Raw genomic sequence first — 14,435 nt, forward strand, 5'->3', positions numbered from 1 at the left:
AAGAATCTGTGTGATAGTCTGACAGCAAAATAAATTCATTTGCAGGCATCTGGCAGACAAAATGTCTGTTCGCCCTTGAGAAGGAGCCACTCTGCTAAATGTGAAATAAAAAGCCTTACCCAGTGTGGTGCGGTTTGAATTCTGGCGTCCCATGGACTCGGTTGATGTTACGAATGTATGAGAGACAAAACAAAATATGAGCCTGCAGCTGGCACCTTCGCGCAGAGTGAAAGACGCGAAATAGTGAAAGGAAGGACACAACAATAAGACAGCATGCAGGAAGTTGAACTAGAGAGACTTTCAAACTGGAACTCGGTGATTCGTTGGACAAATACGGCAGTGAACAAACACCGAGTCAAAGTCGCCTTACAGTTTGTGCAAATGTTTAATCACTTGTCTTGGCATAGAGCAATATTCAGTGCAAACAGGATTCATTATTTTTGCAACGTGCATGATAGTAATGTGAGGACTTAGCAAAGCATACAAATTATGTCAGGCTCTGAAAGCAAACAAGAAAGCCTGTGAGGAGTGAAGTGTGGACTTATTTACATCCTGAACACAAAAGCGCAACGTAATGCGAGCGCAAGCTGCGCGAGACAGTGACATAACCTCTTGATGTCGCACAGTACATACAGTAAAAGACAGAACTAAATGTCACTCTCTGTATAAGCATTTAAGTATTGCACACAAAACCTTCCTGAGTTAACTTTTACTTGGGAAATGGAGTATAAGGTGTACAGTTTGCCCAAAGTTTACATATGTCTGTACAATTTAATTGTATGATGTAATAACTTTAAAAAAATACATTAAAAAATATATTTCTGTAGTTTTTACGCATTCTTGATACCATAGGTGGTTGAAAATTTAAGTAACGCAATCAGCTATTTCCCAGACCAAACAAAGGCTTTACATGCTAAAGGAATGAGTGATAACATAGACTGTATTTAAAAGATGGATGTTGCAAATCTCTTCCAGTGACCAGCAGGGGGTGACTCCTCGAGTTGCAAAAAAGGAACAATTGTACAGAAGTCTAGAAAAGGACAAACATTCTCACTTGAACTCCGTGAAGTCCTGAGTTTATGCTAGTTTTTATGCAAATTTTGGTCCTATATAAAAATAAGAAAATCTATCTCAGTTTCCTTTGTGCTTATGCTGTGTCCTACAATAGATGTCTTAGATTCACCCATGTGTCATCACATCTGGTATTTAGCTATGGCTAAAATGCTAGCAAGTATGGCAAGTTAGCTTTGAGTAACCAAGCATTGCGTCCGTGGCTAAGAAGGAAGCTAACAAGCTTAGCTAGCTAGGTACCCGTATCCGATCAATGCAACTTAAAGTATAAAAAGAAAACAGGATTATGTGTGATTAACTCATTCACTGCCATTGACGTCTATAGCCGTCAATTGCAGTGAATGAGTCAATGGGTTTAACTCATTCACTGCCAGCCATTGGCAGTAAATGAGTTAAGATTATGACCACATCTTCAGAGGCAGAACTACTTATGTAGAAGGTGAACTGTGCCAAAGCCAGCAAAAATACAGCAGAAGGATCTTAAAATTTAAGGCCTTATAAGCTAACACAATATAAATAAAAATGTGTTTTTGCTCACACATTCATTGCTAAATCTCATGAAACATTTGACGTGCGCTCGATTACATTCCTGATGCCTACATATAATAGAGATAAAGCCCTGCAAGCTTTGGCCGGTGCAAACATTTAGCACCTTTCTTGCAGGCGCAACATGTTCGACAGCCACTGCTGCAAACTCAGTGCTTGTTATTGAACACCATCTACAGCTAATTGTAGGCTCCTTCAGATACAAAGCCAATACATGTGGCAGAGTAGTTATTTATCACTGGAGTGCCTATCAGCAGCTGGGATGGCAGCCTGAAACTAACTGCTGCTTTAGACTTTTTGAGTTGATTTATCTTTGTTCAATCAGCAGCAAATGTAAACAAATGATAGGAGTCTAAAGCATCAGTCAGTCTGAAGGTCAAGGCTGAGGTAGTGCCGTGCAATTTGTAATGCTAGGGGAAGCACAGGGGGAGATGTGGTGGAATGATCTACAATAAATGTGCAAACAAAACCAAAGTGGTGTTATTTCAGTTGTTTAACCTTTGTGAAATACAGCATTTCCTGCACTCGCACCTACAATCTTATTAAGTCATTTTTGTCAGGCTTTGCTCTTAAAGTTGGTTTTAGTCAAATGGAAATCAGCCTGTGTGGTAAAAAAGAAAAATAATTATTTTATTTTAAATGTAAATTGATTGACTCTGCATGTTGAAGAATTTGGATAATCGAGTTGAATACGTCACGATTCTAGTGCAGCAACCTGCCCTTCTTGTGTCAAACCAGGGAGTTCTAGAAAACTCCACAAACTTTGCAGTAGCATTCACTGTAACCAACTATTTACGGTGTCAGAATGAAAGGAAGGCTACAAAATCAGGCATTTGTAAATGAGTTAAAAAACTGGCTTGGCGAGGGACACTTATGGAAAACATCATGAATAATTGGAAACTTTGCAAGCCTGCTGATAAACCCTGAAAGCAGGGGCATGCTATATTTAGTAATTAAAGCTAAATTAGGTTAGGAACTCATTTGGTTGCCAGTGCAAGTACTGCAGATTCCCTTATTTTAAAGGCATATCGCTGGACGACTGTAGATGCGGTTCTTTTCTTGTGTGCGTTACACCTTTTCTGCTCCTTGGGAGCTCCTCAGATACTCCAACGGCAGCTCGTCTGAAACATCCACCGGGTTGCTATAGGCCTCAGAGTCCTCTTCATCGTGCTGCTGCCTCGCAAAATTCACAAAGACCTGGAATACAAATGAGGAGAAGAAAGTACTTAAAAGCAAAGGCAAGATAATAAACTTCTTCTGAAGGGCCCGTGGACACTTCTCGTTTGCGCTCTCTCCCCACCCTCTGCCTTTAAAACAAACAGAAATAGCGGCACGGACGACGGGGTGCATGAGAATGAGATGCCAGTCGAGGGCTACGGAGCATCAAGCAAGCGTCTCGGCTCACACAGTGAATGTCAGTTTGACATCTTTGACCAGCAGAGAAAGAGAATAAAACAATCATTCTTCTCTCTGTGATGCCCATTTAATGTCAGACGAAATCAATCCTATGGCGTTCATAAAAAGCAGTGTGTATTTCATTGTGCTGTAAACATCACAGGCGAGCGGGCGTTTTAGTCTCTTAGCATCGGCGGTAAAGCTACACAAAGACTCTCTGCAGACGGAGAGGGAGAGGAAAAAAAGGCAACAAAGCGGATCATATAAAATGATAAGAGCATTGCTTTTCCATTTAACCATTTTCATTGGCTGTGTGAATATAACAGGACACGTGAATTACTAGATTGCACTTAAAATCTAAATGGAAAATAAATAAAATTGTCCTCCAAGCCAATCCCATCAGCAGCTACTCAGAGGCCCTATCAATTAAACCTTTCTTCACAGATACACACTTGCTAAATCAAATAGCAAATAAGCACATGCAGAAGGCCATGGATGAAGAGAAATAAACATTAGTAGCCTGTTCTTCTGGGCTTAAAAACAACCCTCTTTTGTTTTATTGAAGCTCAGACGGGTAATAGAGATCTATCCAGTCAGCCTTTGAGGCTTCTGTTTTTAATTAACCGGTGAATATAATCTGAAACCTTATAATTTAATGGTAATGAAGTCTTTATTAACATTAACTTCCATCTTTTGAACAAAGGACATACATTTGCCAATTACTCTGATATATTTACGTTGTCATTACTGACAACATGTCTTCACTAGTGAAAATACGGCTTTTCTATCGCTAAAGTAATGACCTCGTTTTATGTGCCGTATACATCTAGAGTCTGACGTTTGAGAACTACAGCAGTTTGCTTTCTTCCTGAGAGTTAGATGAGAATATTGATACCATTAGTTATTCCCGTGTTCAGCCTTGAATTGAAGCTAGCAGGTGATCAGTCTATTTTAGCAACAAAGAGGAGCCCAAAAACACCTGCCGGCATTTTTAAATCGTGCCGAGCACACAGACAAAAAATTAACTACATACCAACTTCTGCTGAAAGCAAAAGCTTCTATCTATCTATGGTTTCACAGTCCATAAAGATCAAGAATGACTTGATGTGTAATCCACACAAACTCCATGTGTGAGCACAAAGTATATTTCACTTCCAAACATATAATTAAATGATTTTGCCTGTTTTGTTTCCATGTTTTAGGTTAAACAAGACACGATGTTGTGTGACAGCAGGTGCTTTTCTCTCCTGCTCGCGGGAACATTAATTAGCCTATCTAGACATTTAAGTAGATCTGTCTTCCATGCAGACATTCATTATGAGAGAATTCTTGGCTCAGTTCAGGACATGAATATGCACAATGTGTTTTTCTGGTTCCTCTGCGATCTAACGTCATGCGCCTAAACAGAATCACGCTGTTATCTATTGGCCACAGAGCACGTGAGCAGCTGAAGAGGTGACGTACGCTCTTTCACCACACAGGGTTAAACTAAAAAGCCATGTTACTCTGATTCAAACAAAGATACTTCCTGTCATAAAGTTAAAATGATCTGATCTTCAGGTTTTTGCTATTTATCCTTTCTCTGTCCTCTGGGAGTTTTTTTCTTTCCTGCCATCACAAAGTGCTTTATACCTTAAAGAATAAAATGCATTGAGGAGACTGTTGTGATTTGGCCCTATATAAATAAGCCTGAACTGAATGGTTAAAGAAAACTTTAATAATAACAATAAAACCACATGAACAGTCATTTTTTACTGAATAGTGTAACTACGTGGATAAAACTTCCTTATAGAGAAGCTGCTAAGTGTAAGCTCATTGAGCTAGTAATGTCATAACATCAGCAGCGTGTATCAAGGTCACCGTTGTCAAGACATCTTCTCAGCAGAGAATAAATACGAGGATAAGAATGACAACAAATGCACCCTCCGCCCACCTCTGCTGGCCTCTGACTCACTGGCTTGATGTGCTGAGGCATGCACAGCATTTCATATTCATAGTCAAGGCTGCGTAGTTGTGCAGCAGAATTGCAAAGTGCTGTTTGTCTTGAACTTTCTGCAAAACTGAGCGTGGGAGCTTTAATGATGCAGCCATTTTTTGACTGAGACAAGCATGGCTAAATTCCTCTGCGGTGTGATTATTTCGTAATGTTCACTTTCTGCATTTAGCCAACCATCCATTCATGACCTGAACGTCATGCACCAGCGCTGCTGAGTGGCATTTTCTTAATAACAGATGGATACAGGCATTAATTACATTATAGGGGTGCGCTGGGGTGTTTATTTGGTACCCACTGAGGCAGAACCCAGAAGGGGAAGGACGCGAATCAGCCAATTAACCTCAGCTATACATCAAAGAAGTCCTTGCAGAATTTAAACTGGCTGTTTTTACATTCGTTACATGTCATTAAAATATTCCTGCTCATCTCAAGATCCCAAACAGAATCTCTCACAATGTCTAAAAGTGGAAGATTTTAATTGTGTGAACAAACCAGTATTTAACGCTTCTGAACAATCATCATGAGTCGCAGCAGTATCAGGGTTATCAGGTGAGTGATGGGTCAGTCACACTAGATTATAAATACTACAGCAGTAGGAAAAAAATCACTGCTTATCCAGCGACAGCTCTGAATTTGTACACTTTTGGCCGAGTGCAGGTACACATTTTCGATGCGCTCCTTTGCAACATGGGACTCGGTTCAATTGGTTACCAGTTATCATTATTATTATTATTAGGGTGCCTAATGCTTTTGCCATTTTGCAAATATATTGTCATCCTGCAGGGACTACATCATGATTTGTGGAGGAATATCTGAATTGGTATTTCTTATTCTTACGCTTTGTTTTTAGTACATGCTAACGCTGCGGCTAAATGCTTCCCTGTTTTCAAATTCCAACTTTGTCTCCCAGATTATTTGACTAAAGCTGGGAGGTCAAAAAATGTTTGATGCTTGAAAAAAAAGTGGACGCTAACTCAAACAACAACGTTGCTTAAAAACATCAAAATATGCAGAATATTGTCTGTTTCATTTGTTCACAAGCGTGAGGTAGTATCGGTTCACAGGCGCGTTGTGAAATAAAAGCGCGTTTAAAAAAAATACTGAAAGAGGGGACCTAAGTAAAGAAACTTTATAATCAACACATGCATACATATCGGATGATATATGGATCGAAAAGGTCGGCTGCTCCATTAGTGCTTCGGCGACGGTGCCAGAAAAAGCCGCAAACGTTTCTCGTTTCTGCAGAAGCCGCTTCTACGAGACCATTGTGAAAGTCACATTTTCCTTTTAAATCCCTGCCCTGCACTGTCCTGGCCATCAGCATTAACGCCTGAGCTCAAGGCCGTGCGGATCAATATTAATTGTAGTGCAAGTTGGGTGTTATACTGTAGGTCAAGGCTCCTCTCTATAAATCACCAGCTGAAAGGTGACTGTCTGGGTCTCCACAGGTTCTCCAGCCCTCCCCCCGTCTGTGTGTTAATACTGTGACCTGCTGGTCCAAGAATGATTTATTTACTGCCTCTGATCTGGTAAATATTGACCAGAGCAGAATGTGGGGCAAGAAGACATAAATGTTAAAACAGATATTATGCAAGGTTCACCGCTGATCTGTGAAGTCCTGTTAAAAACGCTTTATGGAAAAAGAAAAAAACCTTGCAGGCCAAATTGAAGCATTGAGCTTTTCATTAAATTTGACACTCCTAAAGGGCAGATTTTACTTAAAGATTCTGCAGAAGACTGATTTATTTTGAATTATGGGTAATCTACAAGTTGATCATCTGTGCAGTGTCCTTTATAAGACATAATTCGATTTAAATCCAGTCGTGACATTGCACAACTGAACGAACAGACAATTCAACGCATCTGTGTCAATTTTGTTGTTTCTCTTTTTTAAGGCTTTTCTTTTTTCACCCGTGGCAGAGTGGAAAGATGACCTTTCTGGACCCCTCAGAGGTTACTCTCACCTCCCACATGGTCATCTGCTGCTGAGCTAATGGTGGGTTTGGAAGACACACACGTACTTGCCACTCACTGCCTGATTGCATTAGGTCCCTGGGGCTGTTTGGAAAACACAAGGTGAATCCAGTCCGCAACACGCAGCGCTCGGTTTATCTCGCCAATCAGTAAGCTGAGCTAGTGCACTCTGGCTGGAATAAAATAAAATAAAAAGATACTGGCTGCACGAGTTTTATATAATCAGTCCAGATTTGGGATCAATACTGGTAGCTGGCGGCTGAACAATCTTGGCCGTCCAAACTCAGTGCACTCCTCATTGGTCTGTCTGACAGCCTAAATGGCAGAAAACAATGTGTAGACAATGACAGATCTTTAAATCTTATCCGCTACTGGGCAGACCTGCATTAAACAGGAGCACCTAAAATGGTCAATGCATTGATTGATGAGCTAGTGAGCCATTAAAAGGGAGCAGCAACAGAATTACAGTAGGCTTGTAGAATCACACTAAATTTAGTTGGTGCATCGCTTTTGCATCGGCCTGCACCACCTAGTGGAAGGCTCAAGCTGTTCTTATATACAGAAGATGGGCAGAGTGCTTCCAGCTCAACGCAGCAACAACAGTCAGTTTCATCATAATCACATTTCACAGATTTGAGCTGTGACACTTTTCAAAGCTGCCTCTGGATGTTACTTTTGTTTCGACTTTTATGCTTGATCTTTGCTTTCAATTTTCATGTGCTGCTTGAAGGTATCAAAACACTTAAAAATGCATCATTTAACAGTAAACCAAGTTTACGCTCTTACCTTACTTCTTTCCAAGCAGAGATCTCACATCTCTCATATTACTTTTTTCTTTATTACGGATTAAAGAGGATCACGACTGCCTACTACACAAGAGGAAATCTCCAGAGCTGCAACCACAGAAGAGGTAAAAAAGTGCAGTTCATCAAGGTGATACTTAGAGGCTGGCCCCAAAAGGGAGTCAGTATAGGGTATGATTTTTTTTTTCTCCACAGTTTAGAAAAACTCCTCCACAACAGCTAATCAAGTCAAGAACACTCTCGTGGACGTAGGCATATCATTGTCAAAGTCTACAATCAAGAGACGCCTTCATGAATGGACTTACAGAGGGTTTCCAACAAGGTGCAAAGCACTGGTTACACTCAAGGACGGATGAGGCAGAAAGAATAATAACCCAAAGTATTCTGCAAAAGTAACTCAGGAGTTTCTCACTAGAAAATAAACGGCCAAGTCAGTCATCTGATCTCAGAGTTCTCGACTTCAAACAGTCAAGTGATTTTCATCCAAGTATGAAAAGCAATCCTATGAGTTTGTCCAACTATTGAAACACTATTGAAATCCATGATGCATAATTATAATAATGAATTGTGATCGTTTCACTTGATTGAAAATCAAGCCAAAACAACAAAATTGTGTTAGTGCCCAACTGCATATGTTTTCTTTTTTTTTCCTTTTTTCCACCTCACCTGATCCAAAGTTGTCTGGGACACCGAGTAGTCCTCCACACGCAGCCTCCGCTGATGCCTGGTGAACTGGCTGAAGATATTGGCCAAAGCTCCCTGTGCGTGTGGGAACTGATACTGCAGCGTGTTGTGATGCTTCTCTTTGAGAACGCTGCCCGGAAAGGTCTTCTGGACGAAGTCCTCGACTGGCTTCAGTGCGGGCGGAGAGCCACCGACCCTCACAATCACAGTGTAGCCATCACCAAATCTAAAAAAAAGAGAGGTCATTATGACACATTTAGTGCCAGACAAAAAAGAGAAGAGCCGCAAACAAGCGTGTTAGTGCCAAATAATGATCTCTCCTCTCCTGTTGTCATGCCATAGCGCGACAGAGAACAGGGATGTGTACTAGAACAAGCAGACGTGCCAGGAAGGAGAAGGAATATAAATGAAGTATTGAAAACGGAATTGCGCTCATGTTTCCCAGCCATTTCTAGCTTCCTGGATTAAGTAAGCAGGAGGAGCAGGTGAGTCAGACACAGCGAACCGCAAAGCCAGCTCAACTTTAACAAGTATGTTGGTAGCGGATAGAAAAAAATGTATTTTCCAAATTATGTGTGTAACTAATATAAAAGAAAGCATTCATTTGGTTGACGAAGTGCTGCCATGCCATGCTGCCCCCCATAGACTCTTTTAGCATCTTTTTGCTAAATGATTTGATTTCACTGCCTGCCACGTCACTATTTTGGTTCAGTTTCACTGCTCTCAGCAACCTTGCACCAAATGAGAATCTGTTTTCAGCCAGGAAGCTGTTACACATCACCAACCCAGCATCAAGTAGAGAGGGTAAGCCACTATCTGGAGTACAGACTCGAGCATCGAGCGGCTAAAGAGACAGCGACTTCCCTCAGGAAGTTGCTGCAGAACAAAACGGAGGTAAAGGAGATTCATTATGACACTTCTGATGACACCTCTGACGACTCACACGTGTCTTCTGGGCGCTTACATATCCAGTGAACTGTTTGTATTGTTTGGTAACAATTCTGGATATGGTCTTAATGAGCTTGTTTGTTTCGCTAACCGTAAAATAGCAGTGCGTGAAAATAAATAATTAAATGCTTCTCTAATAATCTGAACATACAAACTTTGTCTAAAGCATGCTGAGAAAAACAGCAAAATAAGTCATCATACATGAGAGGGTACATTAACAAAAGTATGCTCCACTGAACAGTCAGCATGCCATTTTTGAAAATGTGTCAGAATGCAACACCGCTACGAACAATATCCTGGACATAAAGTGTTGGCACAAATGAAAATGGGTCATAGCTAAGCTCTAAAGTTAATTAGCATTCGACATCTTTCCGAATGTGTGCTGTGTCTGGTGAGCACCAAATAAAACTCTGTGCCTTGTTATTCTGTCGTTAGCACTCTGATGACCCATTGTTTTCTGCCTAATTAATTCCCTAATGTTGGATTTACTCATGGAAACGTCCATTGCGGCTAGTGTGAAGCTACATGCAATTAAAGTCAGGGGCTCCCTTAGTGACAATTAGAGATATGGTGAATAAACTACAGGCCTACATGCTCCCAGAGAGACAGGAAGCAAAGTTCTGTGCTAGTTCTGAGAAATGCATCGCACACCCAGGATGGGTTGCAGCACACCTTCAGTTAAATCATTCTCAGTTGAGGAGCCACAGTCCAGGCCTGATGCAACTTTGTATAAATTATTGATGGCAACTCTTATTTAATACTCATTTTCATTAAGAATGCATAAGAGTTTCTAATGCTCCTTTCAAAAGTGGGTCTTATCACAGCAAGGACTCAGTTAAGCCACATACTGCAATGCTATGGCGCATGCTAGCATGTTGTCCGTCCACAATAACAACAACAACAGCCTCCATCCAACCGGCCGACCAACAGGGAGGATCTGAGAACTGTGCCTGTGCTGTGATCTCCTCAGGGGCTGCACACCACGGGTGATCAAAAGCATCCCCATGTATCTATAAAACATATTATGTAGTGCACTGCATGTGGATAGTACAGTGGGTGGCTTACAAGTATCAGCGTGTTACTGCTTGGGCAACCCTTTGACCATTCAAGATGTTACTCCACACTCTGCTATGAAATACTTTGCTTTTGCTACGCATCTATTTGGTTCTTTCCACCATGAAAGGTTCATACAAAACTGGCTGTTTCACAGATTAATAGTTTTTAATAGTCAGTCGCGTGAAAACCCAAGTGTACTTATCTTGGCCAAGTGCTGAGCCCAAAGACTAACTGTGAATCTGCTCGCCAAGAGATCCGGTTAGAAATGTGTATGTTTTCATCCCACATTGGCTTTCTGTAAGCTACAGAGGACTCGCGCGCTGTGTTGCGAGTCCTCTGGGTGCTTAAATTATTTGCAGCTTCTAATGTGAAACAAATGTTTTCCTCACAATCCCTGCGTAAGAATAACAATGTCACCACGCTCTGCTCCTCTAGAGTGTGCACGATCAAGCTGGACAGCATTACAATCCTGTTATTATGGGATTAGTTTAATAATAACCCCACCACCCCACTCCTCCCTCTAAAAACCTCAGTGCTGTTGAAGATTGTAAAGACTAGAATTTACAGTTAAATTTAATTATGGGCTATGTTATTATGTAAATACAATATATATCCATGCATATAACTGTCTGTCCTGTCTCCCTCCCCTCACCCTCAAACAGTCGGGATAGATGGCCCCGCCCCTCCCTGAGCCTGGTTCTGCCAGAGGTTGCTTCCTGTTAAAAGGGAGTTTTTCCTTCCCACTGTCACCAAGCACTTTTTGGGGGGTTTCTCTGTATTATTGTAGCGTCTTTACCTTACAACATAAAGCACCTTGAATTGAACTGTTCTTCAGCATGGTTACTGGTGTCCCCAAGAGAGAAACTAGTATATCACAACTTGGCTCATTTTTATAAACAACAGTCTGCACATGCATATATAGTATTTCCAAGGATTCTTGGTAACTGAAGTTGCTTTGGTGTCCATTTGTAGTCCAAGTACCACGAGCCTATAACGTTTGACCAGGCTTTCAGGCTCAGCTCATATTGTCAAGTCTGTGACCACAATCTCTGCGTGTTTATTGTATCTAGCAGCTCTCATGATCAGCTAGGTGCAAAAACATTTTTTTGCAAAGATCCAACAGGCCAAGAAAGCATTTAGTTGAACAGTTTACAGTAATGACGGAGATAAAATGCCTTATGAATTATCTTCCCCCCCATTCTGTCTCTCTTTGTCTTTCCTTCATTGCAGGAGCAACACAGAAGCTACGGGCAGTACTTTGTGTAAAAAACCCACAAAAACCAAACCAGCATTTCTCTGTTTCTGTATTCACATCAAAACACGCTATTTAATCTCTGATACACTGTCTGTCTTGGCTCTCCTCAATTAAACTCTGGCTGCGTTGGGGGAAAGGTAAGCTCAGCTATCAACAAACAGAGCTTGCACTGCTTGGCGTGGTCATAACAATGGCGCTGCATGTGTGAAACAATAATTAACTTTAAACTGGCGACATAGAAACTAAAAGCGAGATCTGTGCTACTTGGGGTTGAATATAGCTCGCGAGAAAATAATGAAGGGATTATATTTACAGTCATGACTGCACCACTTTGTCACAGCTAATCCTTTCATAATATTTTACATTAGAGATACGATACAGCGGCGCAACACAGCATGGCAGAGCCGCTGTAATGTCTGCGGCGCAGTTCTCGCTTCTTCATTTTCATTATTCTGCCTTGATCCTCTCCTTCACCCTGGTCCGCTGGAAAGTCGTTCTTCCGTGTAATTTAAAACAAACAACAGCCAGACACAGATAAGGGCATGACAGGCAGGAAATAATTCGGCTGCCTTACTTCATCTGAGGGAGTCTGGAAAGGTCACCCTCACCACTGCCAAACCTTGTATTTGTGTCCGCGGGGTGGGGGGAACGGAGGGCATGAGGTCACGTTATGGCTTGGGTGGTCTGATGCTTTGATCAGGCAGGAAGTCATCCAAAAAAGTTTCTTAGCTCCTGGAGGAGAAGCTAAAAGAGCTCGAGGCAGAGGCTCCATTAACAGTGTAAGGACAGAGGGATGCATGGGCAATCTCTGTCCAGTTAAACTGCAATTTAGGGAGCCATAAAAAAATAGAAGTGACAAAAAATATCGAAACCTACTGTAAATTTGAGTCCCCCTTAGCAATTTTCTTTGCCGAAAACAAAACAAACAAAAGGCAAAAGAATAAATCAGCATAATGTGAATATATTACCTTTCTCATAAAATACATTTCAAAGCCTGTATCAAACATGCATTGTTTATATCCGTGTTTGCTTGCTAATATTCTTTTTCAATTTGCAAAGTGTATTTTCCTGTCTGTAGATGTGTATCCTTGCTTGTGTGCTAACAGAGCACATGATGACACTGCAGTATCCTCATGTTTAAAATTAAGACCTGAACGGGAGCTTCTGTTGGCTGTGTGCATGCATGCAGACAAGGAAACGGGGTTTTTTAAGTTACTGTTGTAGATGGAATAGTGCGCTGTGGATCTCTCGTACGATACTTAAGAGCATATACACCGATCAGGCTTTAACATTATGGACTTTTTTAGTGACGTTAATAACACTGGTTATGTCTCCATTGTGGCACCTGGATATATTAGAATATTTTGTCCTGAAAGTTGCTGGTAGAAGCAGGGAAAATGGGCAATCATGAGGATTTAGGCGAGTTTGAGGGGAAACTGTGATGGCCTAACGACTGAGTCAGAGTATCTCCAAACTGAAGCTCTTGTGAGATTTTCTTCATCTGCTCTGATGAATCATTTTACAGGAACAACCTGGAGGAGAGGCTGCTGGTGACATTTTACAGAGCCACCATAGAGAGCATCCTAACGTACGGCATAACAACATGGTATGCAGAGTGCTCAGCTGCACACACCTGAAGAGCCCACTTGTTCAGGAATGGTTTGAGGAGACTACGGCGGCTTTGAGGTGTTGACTTGGCCTCCAAATTCCCCAGACCCTAATCGAGCACCTGTGTGATGTACTAGACAAACAAGTCTAGGTCTATGGAGGCTCCACCTCACAACTTACAGGACTTAAAGCAGTGGTGTCCAGGCCTCGAGGGCCGGTGTCCTGCACGTTTTAGATGTGTCCTTGATCCAACACAGCTGATTAACATGGCTAAATTACCTCCTCAACATGTCTTGAAGTTCTCCAGAGGCCTGGTAATGAACTAATCCTTTGATTCAGGTGTGTAGACCCAGGGCGAGATCTAAAACCTGCAGGACACCGGCCCTCGAGGCCTGGAGTTGACCAAGCCTGACTTAAAGGACCTGTTGCTAACACTTAGTGCAGATACCACAGCACACCTTCAGGGGACTAGTGGAGTCCATGCCTCAGTGGGTCACGGCTGTTTTGGCAGCCAAATGACAGATCATCTCATGACAGATGGTCATAATTGTTATATTTCCACTGTAGTGTCAATACACTATTAAGGATTATGCCGAGTCAGACTGCACATACAACAGTTTGTTTACAAGTTGACTTCTTCTTTATTGGGATCACACAGAAGTAACATACACACATAACTGGGCGTGGTGCCCCCTACTGGCGATGGCTTGCATAGCACACAATAATTCTTGGTTCATACATAACATCTCCTCCCCACTAAGCTATGCGACCGTGGCACCACCCGCAGAAACATTTCCCATAACCAAAGTAGCACCTTTTTTCTTTTTTCTTTTTTATATTACAACATTCATGAAAACTGGAACTAATGTTGCTTTCTGTATGAATTTCTTTTTAGTTGAGAATAATGTCTCTGAACGCCAACACTCTCACTGAACTACTTAATACGCTCACCCATCACAATAACGAGCGGGTGGCTTGGTGACTCTCACTGGGTAACGTCTTACAGGCTCTGTAACCTGTGTACAGTCAGTCGGTGATGATTTAAGAGACTGGGGTGTATCTGGAGGTACGGTGGTCCCCATAACTTGTTCAACAGTCT

The 14,435-nt window shown here is 41.6% G+C and overlaps 1 protein-coding gene across 1 annotated transcript in view; it reads right to left on the bottom strand.

Moving 5' to 3' along the window:
• Window positions 1-367: 367 nt before the first annotated feature.
• LOC101476448 (phospholipid-transporting ATPase ABCA1) overlaps window positions 368-14,435 on the bottom strand; it is a 195,967-nt gene continuing 181,899 nt past the window's right edge. Inside the window, exons 49-50 of the mRNA XM_004554498.4 lie at window positions 8,452-8,695; window positions 368-2,814 (exon numbers count right to left, since the gene is read on the bottom strand). Of these exons, the coding sequence (XP_004554555.3) occupies window positions 2,686-2,814; window positions 8,452-8,695 (373 nt within the window). The 3' untranslated portion in view covers window positions 368-2,685. The remainder of the gene's footprint in view (window positions 2,815-8,451; window positions 8,696-14,435) is intronic.

Source organism: Maylandia zebra, linkage group LG3 (genome assembly GCF_041146795.1).
Source record: "Maylandia zebra isolate NMK-2024a linkage group LG3, Mzebra_GT3a, whole genome shotgun sequence".
NCBI lineage: Eukaryota > Metazoa > Chordata > Actinopteri > Cichliformes > Cichlidae > Maylandia > Maylandia zebra.